General features: G+C 51.2%; 1 protein-coding gene across 3 annotated transcripts in view; it reads left to right on the top strand.

Moving 5' to 3' along the window:
* The window catches only part of RRP12 (ribosomal RNA processing 12 homolog), a 28884-nt gene extending 15953 nt beyond the window's left edge, over positions 1 to 12931 (top strand). Inside the window, exons 20-34 of one of the 3 annotated variants that reach the window (XM_005225555.5) lie at positions 52 to 145; positions 943 to 1101; positions 1238 to 1318; positions 1489 to 1594; positions 1861 to 1968; positions 2478 to 2635; positions 3594 to 3685; positions 3867 to 4028; positions 4148 to 4320; positions 4556 to 4684; positions 9432 to 9481; positions 10198 to 10267; positions 11685 to 11752; positions 12044 to 12126; positions 12398 to 12931. In XM_005225555.5, coding sequence (XP_005225612.1) covers positions 52 to 145; positions 943 to 1101; positions 1238 to 1318; positions 1489 to 1594; positions 1861 to 1968; positions 2478 to 2635; positions 3594 to 3685; positions 3867 to 4028; positions 4148 to 4320; positions 4556 to 4684; positions 9432 to 9481; positions 10198 to 10267; positions 11685 to 11752; positions 12044 to 12126; positions 12398 to 12500 — 1636 coding nt within the window. In that variant the 3' untranslated portion in view covers positions 12501 to 12931. Of the gene's footprint in view, positions 1 to 51; positions 146 to 942; positions 1102 to 1237; positions 1319 to 1488; positions 1595 to 1860; positions 1969 to 2477; positions 2636 to 2760; positions 2799 to 3069; positions 3686 to 3866; positions 4029 to 4147; positions 4321 to 4555; positions 4685 to 9431; positions 9482 to 10197; positions 10268 to 11684; positions 11753 to 12043; positions 12127 to 12397 lie in introns of those variants that run through there. The other 2 variants (NM_001191473.1, XM_059881873.1) reach the window with 2 other exon arrangements.
* Positions 12932 to 17913: the final 4982 nt, after the last annotated feature.

Genomic DNA, 17913 nt, shown 5'->3' with positions numbered 1-17913 from the left:
CCCTTCCCCAGCCTCTGCTAAGCCCCTCCTTGGTCTCTTGTCCCCGAGCAGGTTGTCTGTCCTGGACCTGGTTGTGGCCTTGGCTCCGCATGCTGATGAAGCTGCCATCAGCAAGCTCTACTCCACCATCCGGCCCTATCTAGAGGTGAGCCACAGAGGCCAGGAGCCCAGCACGACCACTCCTGGGGCAAGTGGGGGCTCCTTGCAGTGTGTGTGTGTTAGGGGGATGTCTCTGTCTGTACGCCTTGCTGCCGCCCAAGACCGAGTCTTCATCTGCTTTCTTGTGGCGTGGCTGCCCCCTGTACCTATCTAGTCCTGGACTCTTGTCACGTGGATGCCATGTTGAGGCCTCAGCTGCTCAAAGATGCCTCTTGCAGACCTGAGACCTAACTCACTCACTGGGCCCATCCGCACCTGCCCTGACCTTCACCCCACCCACCCTCATCCCCCTGCTGCCACTCGGGCCTCATTAGGCAGCTTTAAGAGTTCCAGACACAGTGGGCCTTAGCCTATCCCCTGCCTGCTGCAGCTAACCACCAGGCAAGAGTCAGGCCAACGTGACCTCCTGAAAACTGTCACCACCACAACGTGTAATAAGCAGTTACCCAGCAGTGTGAGCAGTGCCCTGGGTGGGACATGCGGGGTCACCCAACCTCCAGAGAGGTGGCCCTGGAAGAGCAGAAGGGAGGGAGGGGGGCTTCATTCCTCAGCGTCCCATGCCTGGCCCAGAGTCAACCTCTCACCATCCGTGGTCTCCCTACCCTCTAGTCAGGTTTCGCAAGCTCCAGAGGGCAGGCTTCGCTGGGTTCCCTCCAGGGCTGGTCACAGCTCATGTGGCTGCTCTGTGGATGTTACTGGCCTGAGTGACAGTTGAGGCAGGTGGATGGATGGGTAGGCCTGCCCAGCCTCCTTTCTCACCCTGTCCATCATACCCTTTCCCAGAGCAAGACCCACGGGATACAGAAGAAGGCCTACCGTGTGCTAGAGGAGGTGTGTGCCAGCCCCCAGGGCCCCGGGGCCCGCTTCGTGCAGAGCCACCTAGATGACCTGAAGAAGACCCTGCTGGACTCGCTGCGGAGCACCTCCTCGCCTGCCAAGAGGGTGCGGACTCCAGGGGCCCCACTCCACCCGAGGGTGGACGGGCAGCACCAGGAGAGGACCTGCCTGGAGATGCTTTAGGGGCCTCCGGGGCGAAGGCGGCACTGAGGGTCCTGACTGTTGTCGCCCTGTCCCGCAGCCCCGTCTGAAGTGCCTCATACACGTTGTGAAGAAGCTCTCGGCCGAGCACGAGGAGTTCATCAGTGCCCTTGTCCCGGAGGTGCGGGGGGTGGGGAGATGGGGCGCATGTGTGAATGTGGCTCCTGAAGGCAGATTTGGGAGTGGGGGTGGCCGGGGAGTGTGAGCGCCCTTACCTGGCCCCGCTGCCCCAGGCTGCCAGCCCTGGGGTGGCCAGCTTGGGGAACCCATGCTAACGGGCTGTCCCGGCAGGTGATCCTCTGTACCAAGGAGGTCTCGGTGGGAGCTCGGAAGAATGCTTTCGCGCTGCTGGTGGAGATGGGCCACGCTTTCCTTCGGTTTGGCCCAAACCAGGAAGGTGAGGCCTGGGTGACCTGGGGCTGGGATGGATGTTCTACTCCCAGCCTGGGAGGCCTGGGGCTGGGATGGATGCTTTGCTCCCAGCTGGGGGAGGAGGCACCCCTCAGCCACTAGTCAGAGAGATGAGGTAGTGTGAGCTGTCTGGCCCTGGCCCCGGGCAGGCTGCTCCTCTCTGGCTGGAGTTCCCCCTTCCTGGTGGGCCCACGATGCAGCGCATGCAGGGGGCTCTGCCCCAGGCAACTCCTCCTGCTCTCTGCCCCACAGAGGCCCTGCAGCGTTACCTCATCCTCATTTACCCCGGCCTCGTGGGCGCAGTGACCATGGTCAGCTGCAGCATCCTGGCCCTGACCCACCTCCTCTTCGAGTTTAAAGGTAAGCGCTATTTCCTTGAAGGCTTGGCAAGCCCTCGGGGTAGGACAATGCCCAGGAGGTCAGGACAGGGTGGCTACCAGAATGAAGAGTGGTCCTGGGAGGGAGAATGAAGAGCTGGACCTGAGCCCAACTGCCTCCCACCTTCTCTGCTGCCTAGCTCGGCCTTCCTCCTTCCGCAGCTGCCAGAGTCCCGGAGGGTAGGGGTGGGGGGAGGTTAGATCCCTTGCCCAGATCTTAGTTAAGGTTCTGCTTCATATCAACCATTGTTTCTTAACAACCCTGAACAAACTCAGGATCCTCCTGGAACCTTACTCTCTTTGTCTAAAACGGGAAAAGCATAGCACCTGCTCATAGGGTGGCTGAGGGACTAGAAGAGAGATTCATGGAAAGGATCTAGTCCTTGGCCAGGTGCACAGAAGCCTCTCCGGGGTCAACTCCCACCTTCTGGCCCAGCTGGGGTCTGGGTGGGGCTCCCGGTGTCCCTGACAGTGGCCCTCTGGCCGCCACAGGTCTGATGGGGACCAGCACGGTGGAGCAGCTGCTGGAGAACGTGTGTCTGCTCCTGGCCTCGCGCACCCGCGACGTGGTGAAGTCGGCGCTGGGCTTCATCAAGGTGGCAGTGGTCGTCATGGACGTGGCGCACATGGCCAAGCACGTGCAGCTGGTGGTGAGTGTCCCCTTCCCCTCGGCCGGTGGCAACACGGCCCGAGAGCTGCCGGCAGAGACCCAGTGGGGCCTTGAGGTCAGGCGGCTTCCAACACTTTCTTAGCCATGTGCTGTCTTCTGCGGCAGGAGGCCGTGCAGGAGCCCTGGAGGGGCCGGTGGTGGAGGTAAGGGGCACAGCGCCCGGGCCCCCTCTTGTCATCCCCCACGCCCTTCCATAGGAGCAGGGGCTCTGCAGGGCAGGGCCACCCCTTGTCTTATAGATGGCCAACCAAGGCCGGATTTCCCCTGTCCACAGAGCAGGTGAGAGTAGTCCTGGAACAGAGCTGGAGCCTGGGCTTGCCCTGGGCAGCTTGCAAAGCTCCCTTTGCATTTTCCCTCTTCACTGTGATCTTCTGGGTTTGAGAAGATTCCTTTGGATGCCCCTGCTGGTTTCAGGTCCCTGAAGAACCGTCTGGTGTTGGGTCCCTGGCTCCCTCCTGCTGGGCGCAAGGCATGCGGCAAGCTGGGACTGTCTTCTGAGCCAAACATCCACAGCGCCCCCGCCTCTCTTTCCACATGCAGCTGGGTTGAGTCGCATCAGGGCTCTTGATTGCCTTTGCATCTGGCCTTGGGTTGGGTCAAGGCAAGAAGGGCAGATGAGAGGCAGGACAGCCTACCCCCTCCCGCTAAAGCCTGCCATCTAACTGGGGCCATGGATGGGCAGAATGGCCTAGGCGGTGACTTGTCCCCGAGTGATGGGAGTCAGTACAAGCCTTCAGAGGAGCTCCACAGAGGGACAGCGCAGATGACACCTGCCGGCCACACGGTTCTCGGTCCAGGCCTCACGAAGGCTGGAGAGAGGTCCAGCCGTAGATTAATACAGGGAAACAGACAGGACGCGTGGAACCAGGGGAACGCCGTGGGGTGGGGGGCAGACAGGGCAGGGTGCCTCACCCTCAAGCCTGCACTCTGCCCTGCAGATGGAAGCCATCGGAAAGCTCTCGGATGACATGCGACGGCACTTCCGCATGAAGCTTCGGAACCTGTTCACCAAGTTCATCCGCAAGTTTGGGTCTGTGCCCTGCCTGGGAGGGAGCAGGGGAGGAGTGGAGGGGCTTCCAGTCCCACCAGGACCGCTGCCAAGAAGGCCCTGGGCCGGGGCACTGGAAGGGCTCCAGCTGGACCCCTCACTCTGGACACACTGTCCGTCCCTGGCACCTCACTGCTCACCTGTGTGCCCCCTCACCCCCCAGGTTTGAGCTGGTGAAGAAACTGCTGCCGGAGGAGTACCACAAAGTCCTGGTAAACATCCGGAAAGCTGAGTCCCGGGCCAAGAAACACCGGGCCCTCAACCAAGCTGCCGTAGAAGAGGAAGAAGAGGAGGAGGAGGAACCTGTCCAGGGCAAAGGCGACAGGTGAGCCCCGTGGCCAGGTCCTGGGGACCTGGTCTCCCCCCACCTGAAACCTGCCCAGGCCGTGCCCAGCCACCCTGCCTCTGCCAGAGCTCCCTGACTCGGGGCTTCTTTGTCTTTAGCATCGAGGAGATTTTGGCCGACTCAGAGGATGAGGAGGATGAAGAGGAGGAGCGGAGTCGGGGCAAGGAGCAGCGGAGACTGGCCCGCCAGAGGAGCCGGGCGTGGCTGAAGGAGGGGGGCGGGGACGAGCCCCTCAACTTCCTGGACCCCAAGGTGGCCCAGCGAGTCCTGGGTGAGCAAGAAACGTCTGGCCCATGGGCACAGAGGACAGGCTTGCCTTGGGGCGAGTTCGGAAGTAGGATGGCCTCCAGGGAGGCCGGCAGGCACCCTCACCTCTCACATACACACATGGTTGTACTGCGGGTTCCCATCCAAGGCGCAGATCTGGGCCCCGAGGGTTATGATGAGGGTGTGAGCAGGTAAGGACTGGCCTGCCACCTCCTCACTGCCTGACTCTACCCCACTAGCCACACAGCCTGGGCCAGGCCGGGGCAAGAAGAAGGACCATGGCTTCAAGGTGAGCGCCGACGGCCGGCTGATCATCCGAGAGGAGGAGGATGCCAACACCAAAATGGAGGAAGAGGAAGGCGCCAAAGGTGGGGCCACCTGCCGCCGCAGGAGGGCCAAGGCTGCATGCATTTGCTTACGCATCCATTCACCATCTGGTCATTCAGTCAGTGACCATCTTTGGGGAAGCATAGGTGAAAACAGATATAAGGAGCTTGTATCTCAGGCAACTTTTTTTGAGTTTCTCAAACTTTGCTGACCACATTAAGAAATCTTTTTATGTTGTAACTCAGCTACTTATTCAATACTTCCATAAATTGAAACAAAACTTTCAAAAGGCAGTACTTCCTCTTACCCTGTGTCATACACTCTCTTGATCTCTCTTCTGTTCTGTTCTATTTGCTTCCCCTCCTTTAAAAAAAAAAAATTTTTTTTTCTAATTCCAAATGTAAACTAGTCTGAGGTCTGGAAGCTCATTTAGAGCTTGGCAAGAGCCAGCCCCTCCCGACTACCCCAGTCACTGTCGCCTGTTGTCCAGGGGCTGCTCAGGTGTAACACCTCCGAGTCCTGTTTCATCTTTCCTGTTCCCTCTCTGCACATATATATCTCCGTGTCATGTAAGATCACAAAAGCCTAGGTCTTCTAAAATGTGCGTCTTCCTCTTTATTTTGGTTCTCACTGCCGGCACACTGCAGCCTCTCAGCTAGCACGGCCACTGCTGCCCAGGCAGCTGGGCCAGCCAGCTCTGGGATGGTGGACAGTCTCTTAACCTCTCTGTGCCTCGGTTCCCTCGCCCCACAGTGGGTGTAACACCAGCACTGACCTCAGAGGGTGGTTGTAAAGATGAGATGGTAGACTTGCTGGGGGTGGGTGTGACGACACTAATTCTCTCCTGCTCTGGCCTCTCACTGCCCCCTTCTCATCTCAGTGTATCCCATCTCCTTGCTCCCTTCTTGCATGGCATCCTGACACTGAGTGTGCCCCGCCCTGGCCCCTCCTCCATCTTCCCAGACCCTCTCCACTCTAAGATGCAGTGCAGGCTTTAGTGTGGCCTTTCCACAGCCCCTCGGCCTTAGCTGTGTTCCCCCAGAACTCCCCACAAGCCCAGGGACCGCCCAGGTTCTGTACTTGGTCACACGCTTCCTGTGACATTGGGTTTACTTTGCTTTGTCTTTCCTCCAGTTGATCAGTTTCAAAGTTCTGTCTCTTGTGTTTTTCTTTTTTTTCTCTTCCTGGCGGCACCACGTAGCATGCAGGATCTGAGTTACCCAATCAGAGATGGAACCCGTGTCCCTTGTGGTTGAAGCATGGAGTTCTAACCACTGGACCACCAGGGAATTCCCTGTCTAACCATTTTTTAAGTGTACCATTCACTCACATTGTTGTACAGCCCATCTCCAGAACTCTTCATCTCGCAAAACTGAAACTCTTGTTTGCATGAAATAGCAACTCCCCTCTTCCCCCTCCCCCAGCCCCTGACAGCCACCATTCTGGTTTTTGTCTGTACTAATGTGAATTTGAATGTGAGTTGTGGTACCTCATATAAGCAGAATCATTCAATGTTTGTGCTTTTGTGCCTGGCTTATTTCACTTAGCATAATGTCCTCAAGGTTTGTCCATGTCACAGCGTGTGTCAGAATTTCATTCCTTTTTAAGTCTGACCTTGTTCTGTTATTCTTCCCTGGTGGCTCAGACGGTAAAGCATCTGTCTACAATGCGGGAGACCCGGGTTTGATCCCTGGGTCGGGAAGATCCCCTGGAGAAGGAAATGGCAACCCACTCCAGTACTATGGAAAATCCCATGGACAGAGGAGCCTGGTAGCTACAGTCCATGGGGTCGCAAAGAGTCGGACACGACTGAGCGACTTCACTTCCCTTTCCTTTCCTTGTTCTGTTTTGCGTCTAGACCGCGTGTTGTTTGTTCATCATCCAATAGTGGACATAAGCAGTGCTTCCACTTTATACTGTAAATAGTGCTGCTATGGTCATAAATGTACAGATGGCCCTTCAGGAGCCTGCTTTCAGTTCTCTTGGATACATGCCCAGAAGTGGATCATGTGGTAGTTCTGTCTTTAATTTTTTGAGGAACTGCCGTACTGTTTTCTTCAACAACTGTACCGTTTTACATTCCTGCTAACAGTGCACAAGGGTTTCAATTTCTTCACATCCTCACCAACACTTGCTGTTTTGTATTTTGTTGATAGTATACATCCTGGAGTGTTTGAAGTGGTATCTCATGGTGGTTTTGATTCGTATTTCCTTAATGATTAATGATGTTTAGCGTCTTTTCATGTTTATTGTCCATTTATCTTTTCAGAGAAATGTCTACTCGAGTCCTTTGCCCATTTTTGAATTGGGTTGTTTGTTTCTTATTGAGTTATAAGAAGTTCTTTCTCTATCGTGGAGTTCAGTCCAGTTAGTTCAGTCGCTTAGTCATGTCCAACTCTTTGTGACCCCATGAACCGCAGCCAGGCCTCCCTGTCCATCACCAACTCCCAGAGTTTACGCAAACTCATGTCCATTGAGTCAGTGATGCCATCTAACCATCTCATCCTCTGTCATCCCCTTCTTCTCCTGCCTTCAATCTTTCCCAACAGCAGGGTCTTTTCAAATGAGTCAGCTCTTTGGATCAGGTGGCCAAAATATTGGAGTTTCAGCTTCAACATCAGTCCTTCCAATGAACACCTAGGACTGATCTCCTTTAGGATGGACTGGTTGGATCTCCTTGCAGTTCAAGGGACTTTCAAGAGTCTTCTCCAACACCACAGTTCAAAAGTATCAATTCTTTGGCACTCAGCTTTCTTTATGGTCCAACTCTCACATCCATACATGACTACTGGAAAAACCATAGCCTTGACTAGACTGACCTTTGTTGACAAAGTAATGTCTCTGCTTTTGAATATGCTGTCTAGGTTGGTCATAACTTTCCTGCCAAGGAGTAAGTGTTAATTTCATGGCTGCAGTCACCATCTGCAGTGATTTTAGAACCCAAAAAAATAAAGTCAGCCACTGTTTCCACTGTTTCCCCATCTATTTCCCATGAAGTGATGGGACCAGATGCCATGTTCTTAGTTTTCTGAATGTTGAGCTTTAAGCCAACTTTTTCACTCTCCTCTTTCGCTTTCATCAAGAGGCTCTTTAGTTCTTCTTCACTTTCTGCCATAAGGGTGGTGTCATCTGCATATCTGAGGTTATTGATATTTCTCCCGGCAATCTTGATTCCAGCTTGTGTTTCTTCCAGCCCAGTGTTTCTCATGATGTACTCTGCATAGAAGTTAAATAAGCAGGGTGACAATATACAGCCTTGACGTACTCCTTTTCCTATTTGGAACCAGCCTGTTGTTCCATGTCCAGTTCTAACTGTTGCTTCCTGACCTGCATACAGGTTTCTCAAGAGGCAGGTCAGGTGATCTGGTATTCCCATCTCTTTCAGATTTTTCCACAGTTTATTGTGATCCACACAGTCAAAGGCTTTGGCATAGTCAGTAAAGCAGAAATAGATGTTTTTCTGGAACTCTCTTGCTTTTTCCATGATCCAGCGGATATTGGCAATTTGATCTCTGGTTCCTCTGCCTTTTCTAAAACCAGCTTGAACATCAAGAAGTTCACGGTTCATGTATTGCTGAAGCCTGGCTTGGAGAATTTTGAGCATTACTTTACTAGCGTGTGAAATGAGTACAATTGTGCAGTAGTTTGAGCATTCTTTGGCATTGCCTTTCTTTGGGATTGGAATGAAAACTGACCTTTTCCAGTTCTGTGGCCACTGCTGTGTTTTCCAAATTTGCTTACATATTGAGTGCAGCACTTTCACAGCATCATCTTTTAGGATTTGAAATAGCTCAACTGGAATTCCATCCCCTCCACTACCTTTGTTCATAGTGATACTTCCTAAGGCCCGCTTGATTTCACATTCCAGGATGTCTGGCTCTAGGTGAGTGATCACACCATTGTGATTATTTGGGTCATGAAGATCTTTTTTGTATAGTTCTTCTGTGTATTCTTGCCACCTCTTCTTAATATCTTCTGCTTCTGTTAGGTCCATACCATTTCTGTCCTTTATTGAGCCCATCTTTGCATGAAATGTTCCCTTGGTATCTCTGATTTTCTTGAAGAGATCTCTAGTCTTTCCCATTCTTTTGTCTTCCTCTATTTCTTTGCATTGATTGCTGAGGAAGGCTTTCTTATCTTTCCTTGCTATTCTTTGGAACACTGCATTCAAATGGGTATATCTTTCCTTTTGTCCTTTGCTTTTCGCTTCTCTTCTTTTCACAATCTTTTACTATCGTGGAGAGTAACCGTTTATCAGATGTATGATTTGTAAATACTTTCGTATCCTCCAGGCTGCCTTTTCATCCTGGGACATTCATCTTTGACACACACAAGTTTAACATTTTTAATGGAGTTTAATTTATTTTATTTTTGTTGCCTGCGCTTTTTGTTGGTTCACGCTTCTTTATGTCCCCACACGTGGGGAGGGGAAAGATTCTCAAGTAGGGGAACTGGCAGTCTTCCTCACAAAGTGGAGTGTATGCAGAAGTGCCCGGCTCCCCAGGAAACCTGGCACTTTCTTAGAGTATCCAAAACAAAAGCTGTATTTACTTTAGAAGTCGGGTCACCACTTCCTAGAGGGGCTCTTGTCCAGAGGGCCCAGGATAGGGAGGAGGAAGGGGCAGGAGTCAGGATCTTGTCCTCCACAGGACCAGTCTCCTGGGGCTGCAGTTGACAGACCCTGCAGCCTGACGAGCCGGGAGGAGGCAGGTTGAAATTTGTGGGCTTTGGGAAGATGGAGTAGGGAGGTCCCTGCATGATCACAGACCTCTCTTTTTTTGGCTCCAGGCGAGGATGAGGAGATGGGTGACCTCATGGAAGACGTAGGCGTCAAGAGCGTGAGTAGTAATTCCTGCTGCTAGAGGGCCGGGGCCCTAAGACCTAAGCCTTGGGCCTCATAGCTTCTCGCCATCTCCCTGCTCCAGAGAGTCACCCGCCCTGCTTCCTGACTTCTCAGTGGAGCCTTGGGGGTGCACACAGCAGGCAGTCTGGAGCGTGCTATGGCACGGCCAACCCCTTTGCAGGGCATGGTGGGGGCTTGGGTCCCCCGAAGCACCCAATGCTTCCTTCGGTGTTGGCTGCGCTGTCCAGCTGAAGGAAGAGAGATGGTCCTTTGTCTCTCCCCCGAGGGCATATGCTGTGCAGGCAGCAGGGGCAGTAGCCGGCCTCCATGCCACCACGGGACAGCTCCACATGGGGTTGGGTACCTACCACTGGGGAATGCTGAGAGTCCCACGTGTCGCCTCACTGATCCTCCCAGGAGGTGGGGACTCTATCATTGCTATTTCCAGAGGGGGCTACAGTAGATAAGCAGCCTGCCCAAGGTCACAGGGGTTGTTAAAAGTGTAACCCCACGTCTGCGCTGCCTAGCTGTGTGACCTTGCCTGGCTACTTGCCCTGTCTGAGCTTCAGTGTCCTCATCTGTAAGTGGGGGATCGAGTGCTTGGCAGGGAACCTTTTCTGCTAATGCAGGTTATGACTGCTTTTACTGCTGCCGTTAGCAAGTATGATCACGTCCCCTTGTTCATGAACTTTGCTTGTTGCTTCTTTATAGAAAAAGCACCAGAAGCTTAAGCAGAAAGAGGCTGACGACGAGGAGCTAGAGATGCCCCCTCAGTACCAAGGTGAGGCTTCCTCTCTTCTCTGTTGGAGCAGGTACCCTGTCACCTGCATGAGGCTGAGTGTGTTGCAGGCAGAGCCAAGAGATTGCAAGGCCTGGTTGCACTCAGGTGACACCAGCGAAGTTTGCCTGATACGTTGCCTAAGACTGGGCTGAGGACCAGGGGGCCTGGGGTTAGGAAGTCTGTGTACAGAACCCCCAGCCCTTCTGGGAAGCCCCTAAGCCCCATCTCTTCCCCACCCACCCAAGATTTTCTGAGACTTGCAGCCCACCCTACTTCTGGGGTGTCTCTTATATGGTCTTGGGTCGGCCAGGTTAGTCCTGTGCTGAAGGTGGCAGTTGAGAGGCCTGCCCAGGGGGTCGCTCTGTACAGTTGTTCCTGAGCTCCTGGAGTAGGTACTAGAGGTACCAGGGTGGCTGCCCAAAGCCAGGGAGGTCTCACCTCTGCCTCCTTCCCCCCAGGCAGCCCCTGCAGGGTCCCTGCTCCCAGCCCCTTGCTCTGCATCTGGAGGTCCAGGGGCTCGTGTAGGAAGTCCCCGATCCCAGTAGCAAGTGTTTGCTCACAGCCCCATGGCATCAACCAGTAGAAGAATGCCATGGCTGCTTCCACTTCTTGGCCCGACAGGCCACGTCCCAGCTCACCTGCTCTGCTCTAAGAAGGTGTGGTGCAGAAGTAGCAGTACCATACAACGCAGCAGGAGCCTGGGTTCAGGACTGCTTGCCCAGCTGCTCTCAGCTGTGTGACCTTGGCCTGGCCACACTACCTCTCTGAGCTTCTGGCTTCTTAGCTGTAGAGGAGGATCATCTGGGTCATCTCAGAGAGCTGTCCTCAGCCAGCACTATGGGATTCCATCCATGATTGTGTGGGAGCCCAGACTGGAAATGACAGCGACCTTGGAAGCACTTCAGTCTTGAAGCCTCAGTTTTCACGTCTGTACCATGGGATGAGAGCTGCCTCTCTGTCTCACGGTGTTGATGTGAAGCTGATCTGAAATCCAGCCTTAGTGCCTCATTTTACACATAAGCTTAAGAGGCTCCAGGAAGTTAAGAGTCTTGCCTGGAGTTGAAGCCCAGTCTGCCTGATTTCAAAGCCTGTGATCTTTCTTCTAGAACAAATGGAGAAGGTCCAGTTTGGAGAGAGTGTGCTATTTTATGTTAGTCGAGAATATATATATTTCCCAGAGGTCACTGGTAGGTTTATATGGATTCAAATCAGTCTGAGGAGCCCAGTGGTCTGATTGTCAAGTCACTGGACAGTCCTTTCTCGAGGAGGGTCTTCGTCCTTTGTTGCTAGGGGACAGCCATCCGGTCCTGGCTGTGATTCATCTCACCAGCAGTGTTCTGAGAAGTGCCCGTCGCCTTCTCCCAGGAGGAGGTGCCCTGGCCTTGCCTGACTCATGGCCTCTGTGTTCCCCCTTTAGCGGGAGGCTCTGGCATCCATCGCCCTGTGGCCAAGAAGACTATCCCTGGGGCTGAGTACAAGGCAAAGGTAAGAGCTGGGGGCAGGGGAAGGGCTCCCCTGGTGGGGGCTCGGGGGACGAATGCCCATCACCACCCCAAGAGGTACCTTTTGTGGAGCCAGCGTGAGGCCACACCGAGGGGCACACAGATGTCTTGTGGCCCAGGCCTTTGCTGGGTGGCCATCTCGGGGTGCAGGAGCTCTTGGGCACCACCTGAGGCAGAGAATGACAGGAAGGGAGGACACGACCTGTCACATCAGGGGCAAGGGTGGAAAGGGAAACCCACACTCCCGATTGACTCTGTTTCTCTGGGTGAGCAGAAAGCAAAGGGTGACGTGAAGAAGAAGGGTCGGCTCGACCCCTACGCCTACATCCCCCTCAACAGAACCAAGCTCAACCGCAGGTACGCTGTGTGCAGGCTGGGGTGGCACGTGCTCATTACACTGTCCACTCAATTGCTCAAGTCTCGTCCAGTTTTCTATTTTTACTTGTTCACGTGCACCTTCAAATATTATTGACACAAAGGGCATGGTCTGTGCCAATCACATGCTGCCCACCTCCTGGCAGCGCCCCTTCTCCCTGTTCAAGCTGGTGTCGGGGTCGGGCGCTATCTTTTGACATTAAGGGAAGGGAGACTGCCTGGTCTCAGGGAGATGTGACCCTTGTTCTTGCAGGAAGAAGATGAAGCTACAGGGGCAGTTCAAGGGCCTGGTGAGAGCTGCTCAGCGAGGCTCCCACGTGGGACACAAGCTCCGTAGGAAGGATCGTCGGCCCTGAGCCCCAGGGCCCCCCTCCTCCCCAGGCTGCTCTGTGGTCCAGCCTGAGGCCCTTTTCAGCCCCCAGGCTGCCTTGACACCAGCTCCAGATGCTCCCGTCAGCAGTGGAGCCTGGACTCAGAGTGACTTGTTGGAACCAGGCTTGGGTCCCAGAAGTGCCCTGGATTTTGGAAGCTCCAAATGAGAATGTCTTCCTTCAGAGATGCCCCTGGGGTCTGGAGATGGGAATGTGGCTTTGTCACCTCCGAGTGGCTAGTGGGGCATCTATGCTTTCCATCCAGAGTGTTTGCAAACAGAGTAGATAGATGGTCTTCCTTTACTCCACCTGCTTGTAGCCCCGTGGCACTCAGCCTGGCTGCAGTTCTGAGCATGTGAGGTTTGCTGTGACCAGACATAGAATAAAGATGCAACACCATGTGTTGTCCCTAGAAACGCTGTGTTTTATCTCCTGCCTCCCTCAGGTATAAGAACAGTGCCTAGTCATTGGCACTAGTGGCTTGACTGCTTCCCTACCAGTTTCGGTATCCAGTCTGGGGCATAGCATGATGGCCCTGGGTCAGGCTTTAGATCTTGACCCACCTGTTAGAGAGGTCTTCCAACGTCCAACTAACGTCCCATTTAGGTGACATTTGGAGCGTCCAGAGTGGCAGTGAACGCTCTGAACTTGGTCTGCAGAGCCGTGGCCGAGCACCAAGGACTCAGACTAAAGGGGAGCTGCAGCACTGGCTGCCCCAGCCTGCCCCAGGGTACAGGTTGCTCCCAGCAGCTTTGTTCATTGATTCAGTAGGGTGTTTGCTGAGCCCTTCTGTGTGCCAAGCATAGTCTGATCACCAACCTTCCTCATCCTCACATTCTTTTTCCCAGACAAATGGATCAAGCTGTGGTATGAAGAGCAATGTGTTTCCCACTGTCCAGTTTTTGTTGGTCTGGAGCAGAGAAGGGAGTGGTGCAGGGCTCCCATTGCTCCTAAGATCGTTTATCCTGTCAGCCCAGGATACTCCTTGTGCTTTCCCAGTAGGAATCAAGATGCAAAGAACCACACGCTCTTTCCCACCCCCAAGTATAAAGAACTGTGCCTCTCAAAATCTCCACATTGGAAATGGCTCCCAGGAGACCCTGTGCACCATTCCTCTCATCCTCTCAGGGAACTCATGTCAGCTTGATCCATTGCCCCCAAATTAGGGCATTTCTTCCACTGATCTGGGGCTAGGAAGCTGAGAGGAGTCACATGCTGCCCAGAGGTGGCGCTGTTGACATATCTTGTTCACAGAAAGCCTGGAATTGGAGAGCAAGGAAGAAAGGTCAAAAGAGGTGGCTATTAGGTTTGCAAAGGTGGTCTAACCGTGATACCCTTTGTTACACTTTTGGACACAAGGTGGGTCAAATTAAGCCGGCCAGCCCTTTTCTGTTTCCATTCTCAGGAACGCAAGCACATGCAGTAGAAAGCCTAACGTGAAATAGGTATGGGTGGGATTGCCCAACTGCCCGGGATTGATGTCTTAAAATTTGAAGCAACTTGCTCATCATGGTGTATTTTCCTAGGAGCTTTGTTTCTTTCAAAAGTGGAAAAAACTGGTTACCTAGAAAGGTAGGTGTTAGTGATATGTTAAACTCCATATCTTTGGGGAAGTAGGCTTCAAATGTAAATTATCTTGATGCAGAGGCAAGAATTAATCTTGCTTCAGAAATTTCAGGTGCTTGAAACATCTGTTAGGAAAGTCAGTGCTGCTTTTTCTGTCTACAGTGGGGAGAAGGAGAATTGGGCATATTCATCAGTGCAAGGTTCATTTGATTTCAGGGCAACTGGAACAGTGGAGGCCCTCCCCCCAAAATTCAGATTTACTACGTTAATTTTGTTCTGCTTTTGGCAGTGTCAGAATCTGAGACTTTGGGCTTTATTTTCTGGGGTCCATCCTCAGAAACGGAAGACAACTGACTTTAGACTATACTACAAAGCTACAGTAATTAAGACAGTATGGTACTGGCACAAAAACAGAAATATAGACCAATGGGACAGGATAGAAACCCCAGAGATATACCCAACACCTACAGTCACCATGTTTTTGGCAAGGGAGGCAAGAATGCACAGTGGAGAAAAGACAGCTTCTTCAATAAGTGGTGCTGGAAAAACTGGACAGCTACATGTAAGAGAATGAAATTAGAACATTCCCTAACACCATACACAAAAATAAAATGAATTAAAGAACTAAATATAAGGCTAGTCACTCTAAAACTCTTAGAAGAAAACAGGCAGAATACTCTGACATAAATCACACCAAGATCCTTTTTGACCCACCTCCTAGAGTAATAAAAATAAATGAGACCTAGTAACTTAAAAGCTTTGGCACAGCAAAGGAAACCATAAAATGAAAAGACAACCCTCGGAATGGGAGAGAATATTTGCAAGTGAAGTAACTGACAAAGGATTAATCTCTATACAAGCAGCTCATGCAGTTCAATATAAAACAAAACAGTCCAATCAAAAAAATGGGTGGAAGATCTGAGTAGACATTTATCCAAAGAAAACATAACAGATGAAAAGATGCTCAACAAACACATGAAAAGTTGTTCAATAATCATTAGAGAAATGCAAATCAAAACTACAATGAAGCATCACCGCATGCCAGTTAGAATGGCCATCATCAAAAAAATCTACAAACATCAGCTATCTCCCAACACAAAAAGTTAAAAAAAAAAAAATCTACAAACAACAAGTGCTGGAGAGACTGAAGAAGAGGGAACCCTCTTGCTCTGTTGGTGGGAATGTAATTTGATACAGCCGTGATGGAGAACAGTATGGAGGTTCCTGAAAAAATAAAAATAGAACTCCCATATGGCCCAGCAATCCCACCACTGGGCATATACTCTGAGAAAACCATAATTCAAAGAGATACATGCACCCCAGTGTTCACTGCAGCACTAGCCAGGACATGGAAGCAACCTACCTACATGTCTATTGACAGATGAATGGATAAAGCTGTGGTACGTGTAAATACAATGGAATCTTATTCAGCCTTAAACAAAATTAGCTCATTTGCAGTGATGTGGATGGACCTAGAGTCTGTCATACAGACTGAAATAAATCAGAAAAAATAATATGGTATGCGTGTTAAGTTGATTCAGTCATGTCCATCTGTTTGTGATCCTGTGGACTGTAGCCCACCAGGCTCCTCTGTCCATGGGACTCTCCAGGCAAGAATACTGGAGTGGGTTACCATGCCCTCCTCCAGGGGATCTTCCTGACGCAGGGATAGAACCCGCATCTCTTTTGTCTCCTGTGATGGCAGGCAAGTTCTTTACCACTAGTGCCACCTGGGAAGTGTAAGTACTGCATATTTATTTATGCATATACATGGAATCTAGAAAAATGGTACAGATGAACCTATTTGCAGGGCAGGATAGAAAAGCAGATTCAGAGAACAGACATCTGGACTAGTGGGGAAAGGGAGGGTGGGACAAATTGGGAGTGAAACATTGTTATATATACACTACCATGAGTGAAATAGATAGCTAGCAGGAAGCTTCTGTTTAGCACAGGGAGCTCATCTCTGCTTTGTGATGACCTGGAGGGTAAAATGGGGATGGGGGGTTGGGAGGGAGGCTCAAGGCTGAAAAGATCTATGTATACAAGTAGCTCATTGGCTTTGTTGTACAGAAGAAAGTCTCACAACGTTGTAAAGCAATTATACTCCAATTTAAGGTATGAAACATACAAAAATAAGGAATGGAAGACAAAACATACCCATCCTGACTGCACCAAAACAGCGATGCTTGTGCTGGCCGTGAATTTGGCATCATTCTGGCGATTCGCAAAGGCAGTCTGCTCGTACGCCCTATTAACACAACGCTCTGGACACAGGTGGGTCCGGTTAAAGCAACCCTCCCCCTTCTTGGGAGATGATGTATCTCAAGACGGCCTCAGCAGGTGTGGTAGTGGCTGTGCCCACAGTTCATCCCTGGCATAGGCTATCTTATTAGGTCTTTGGCGCTTTTGCAAGCCCACATCTGTCCACATGCTTGAGCCTGTGTTTTCTCTGTTGTTTACAAGTGAGAAAATTACTTAAGAAATTAAAGTAGTCCCTGTTTTTATTTATCTTCGTTGCATATGTTTCTTCAAAAGGTAACTTAGAAAGTTGGAATGTGTTCTGTATTTCACTTAAAAGTATTAATAAAGATCTGGGAATTCCCCAGCAGTCCAGTGGTTAGGACTCCTCACTTTCAATGTTGAGGGCTCATAGTTGAGGAACAAAGATCCTACAAGTTTTACAGCACAGCCAAAAAAAAAGTAAAGAGTCACAGAAGTTATGAAAAACAGTATGGAAAAAACAGAAAGGTGAAAAATGGGCTAGAATCCTTCCACCAAGTTCTCATTGTTAATCCTAGTATATTTCATTTGTTTCTATACACAGGGTTTTTTTGACAAAAATAGAGTTTTAAATTACAAGTTTATATTCTAAGCTTGCACTTGGCTATCACAAATTTTTTACCCTACGGATGTATAAACATTTCATAAGCATGTTTTCAGTGTCCTTAAATATCTGCCTGGTAGATGTAGCTCAGTTTACATAGAAATGGTCTTTGAGTCCATAAGTATGTTGTCCCTTGATGCCCTCACTGGACTTCCTGGGTAGCCCAGCTGGTAAAGAGTCTGCTTGCAATGTTAGGAGACCCTGGTTCAATCCCTGGGTTGGGAAGTTCCCCTGGAGAAGGGATAGGCTACCCACTCCAGTATTCTTGGGCTTCTCTGGTGGCTCAGATGGTAAAGAATCCAATTGCAATGTCAGAGACCTGGGTTCGATCCCTGGTTTGGGAAGATCCCCTGGGGAAGGGCATGGCAAACCACTCAGTATTCTTGCCTAGAGAAACCCCGTGGACAGAGGAGCCTGATCGCCTACAGCCCATAGGGTTGCAAAGAGCTGGACAGACTGAGCAGCTAAGCACACAGCACAAGGCCATCACCAGATGCTGGATCACGTGCAAAGCAATATTTAGAAAATGACACGATGACTGCTCCTTGTTCTATTTTTTGCTAGACATTATTATGAATGGATAGATGACTGTACTCCAGAATATTACCCTGATTTGAGCTGGCTTGCCATTTCCTGAAATCAGGCTTAATGTCGCTGCTGCCATTAGAAATATTCACCAGGGTGTTAGAGCCTGGCCAAGTCATCCATGTCCAGCAGTGCTGGAAGGTTTTATCCCATTTATAGCTGTTGTCAGCGATGAGTAAATATTGATTAAGAAAGTGGGTGAGGGTGTAGAGGCTTGCCACTGCATACACAGGCTGCATGTTCATCCCCGTTGAGTTCTGGATATCAGCTTTGCAATCTAAAATCAGCCTTGGGACTTCCCTCGTGGTCCAGTGGTTGGGAATCTGCCTGCGTATTCAGGGCACACCAGTTAGATCCTTG

Source organism: Bos taurus, chromosome 26 (genome assembly GCF_002263795.3).
Source record: "Bos taurus isolate L1 Dominette 01449 registration number 42190680 breed Hereford chromosome 26, ARS-UCD2.0, whole genome shotgun sequence".
In the NCBI taxonomy this organism is placed as follows: domain Eukaryota; kingdom Metazoa; phylum Chordata; class Mammalia; order Artiodactyla; family Bovidae; genus Bos; species Bos taurus.
The sequence above is the reverse complement of the archived record's forward strand: the minus strand, read 5'-3'. Positions and strand labels throughout refer to the sequence as shown.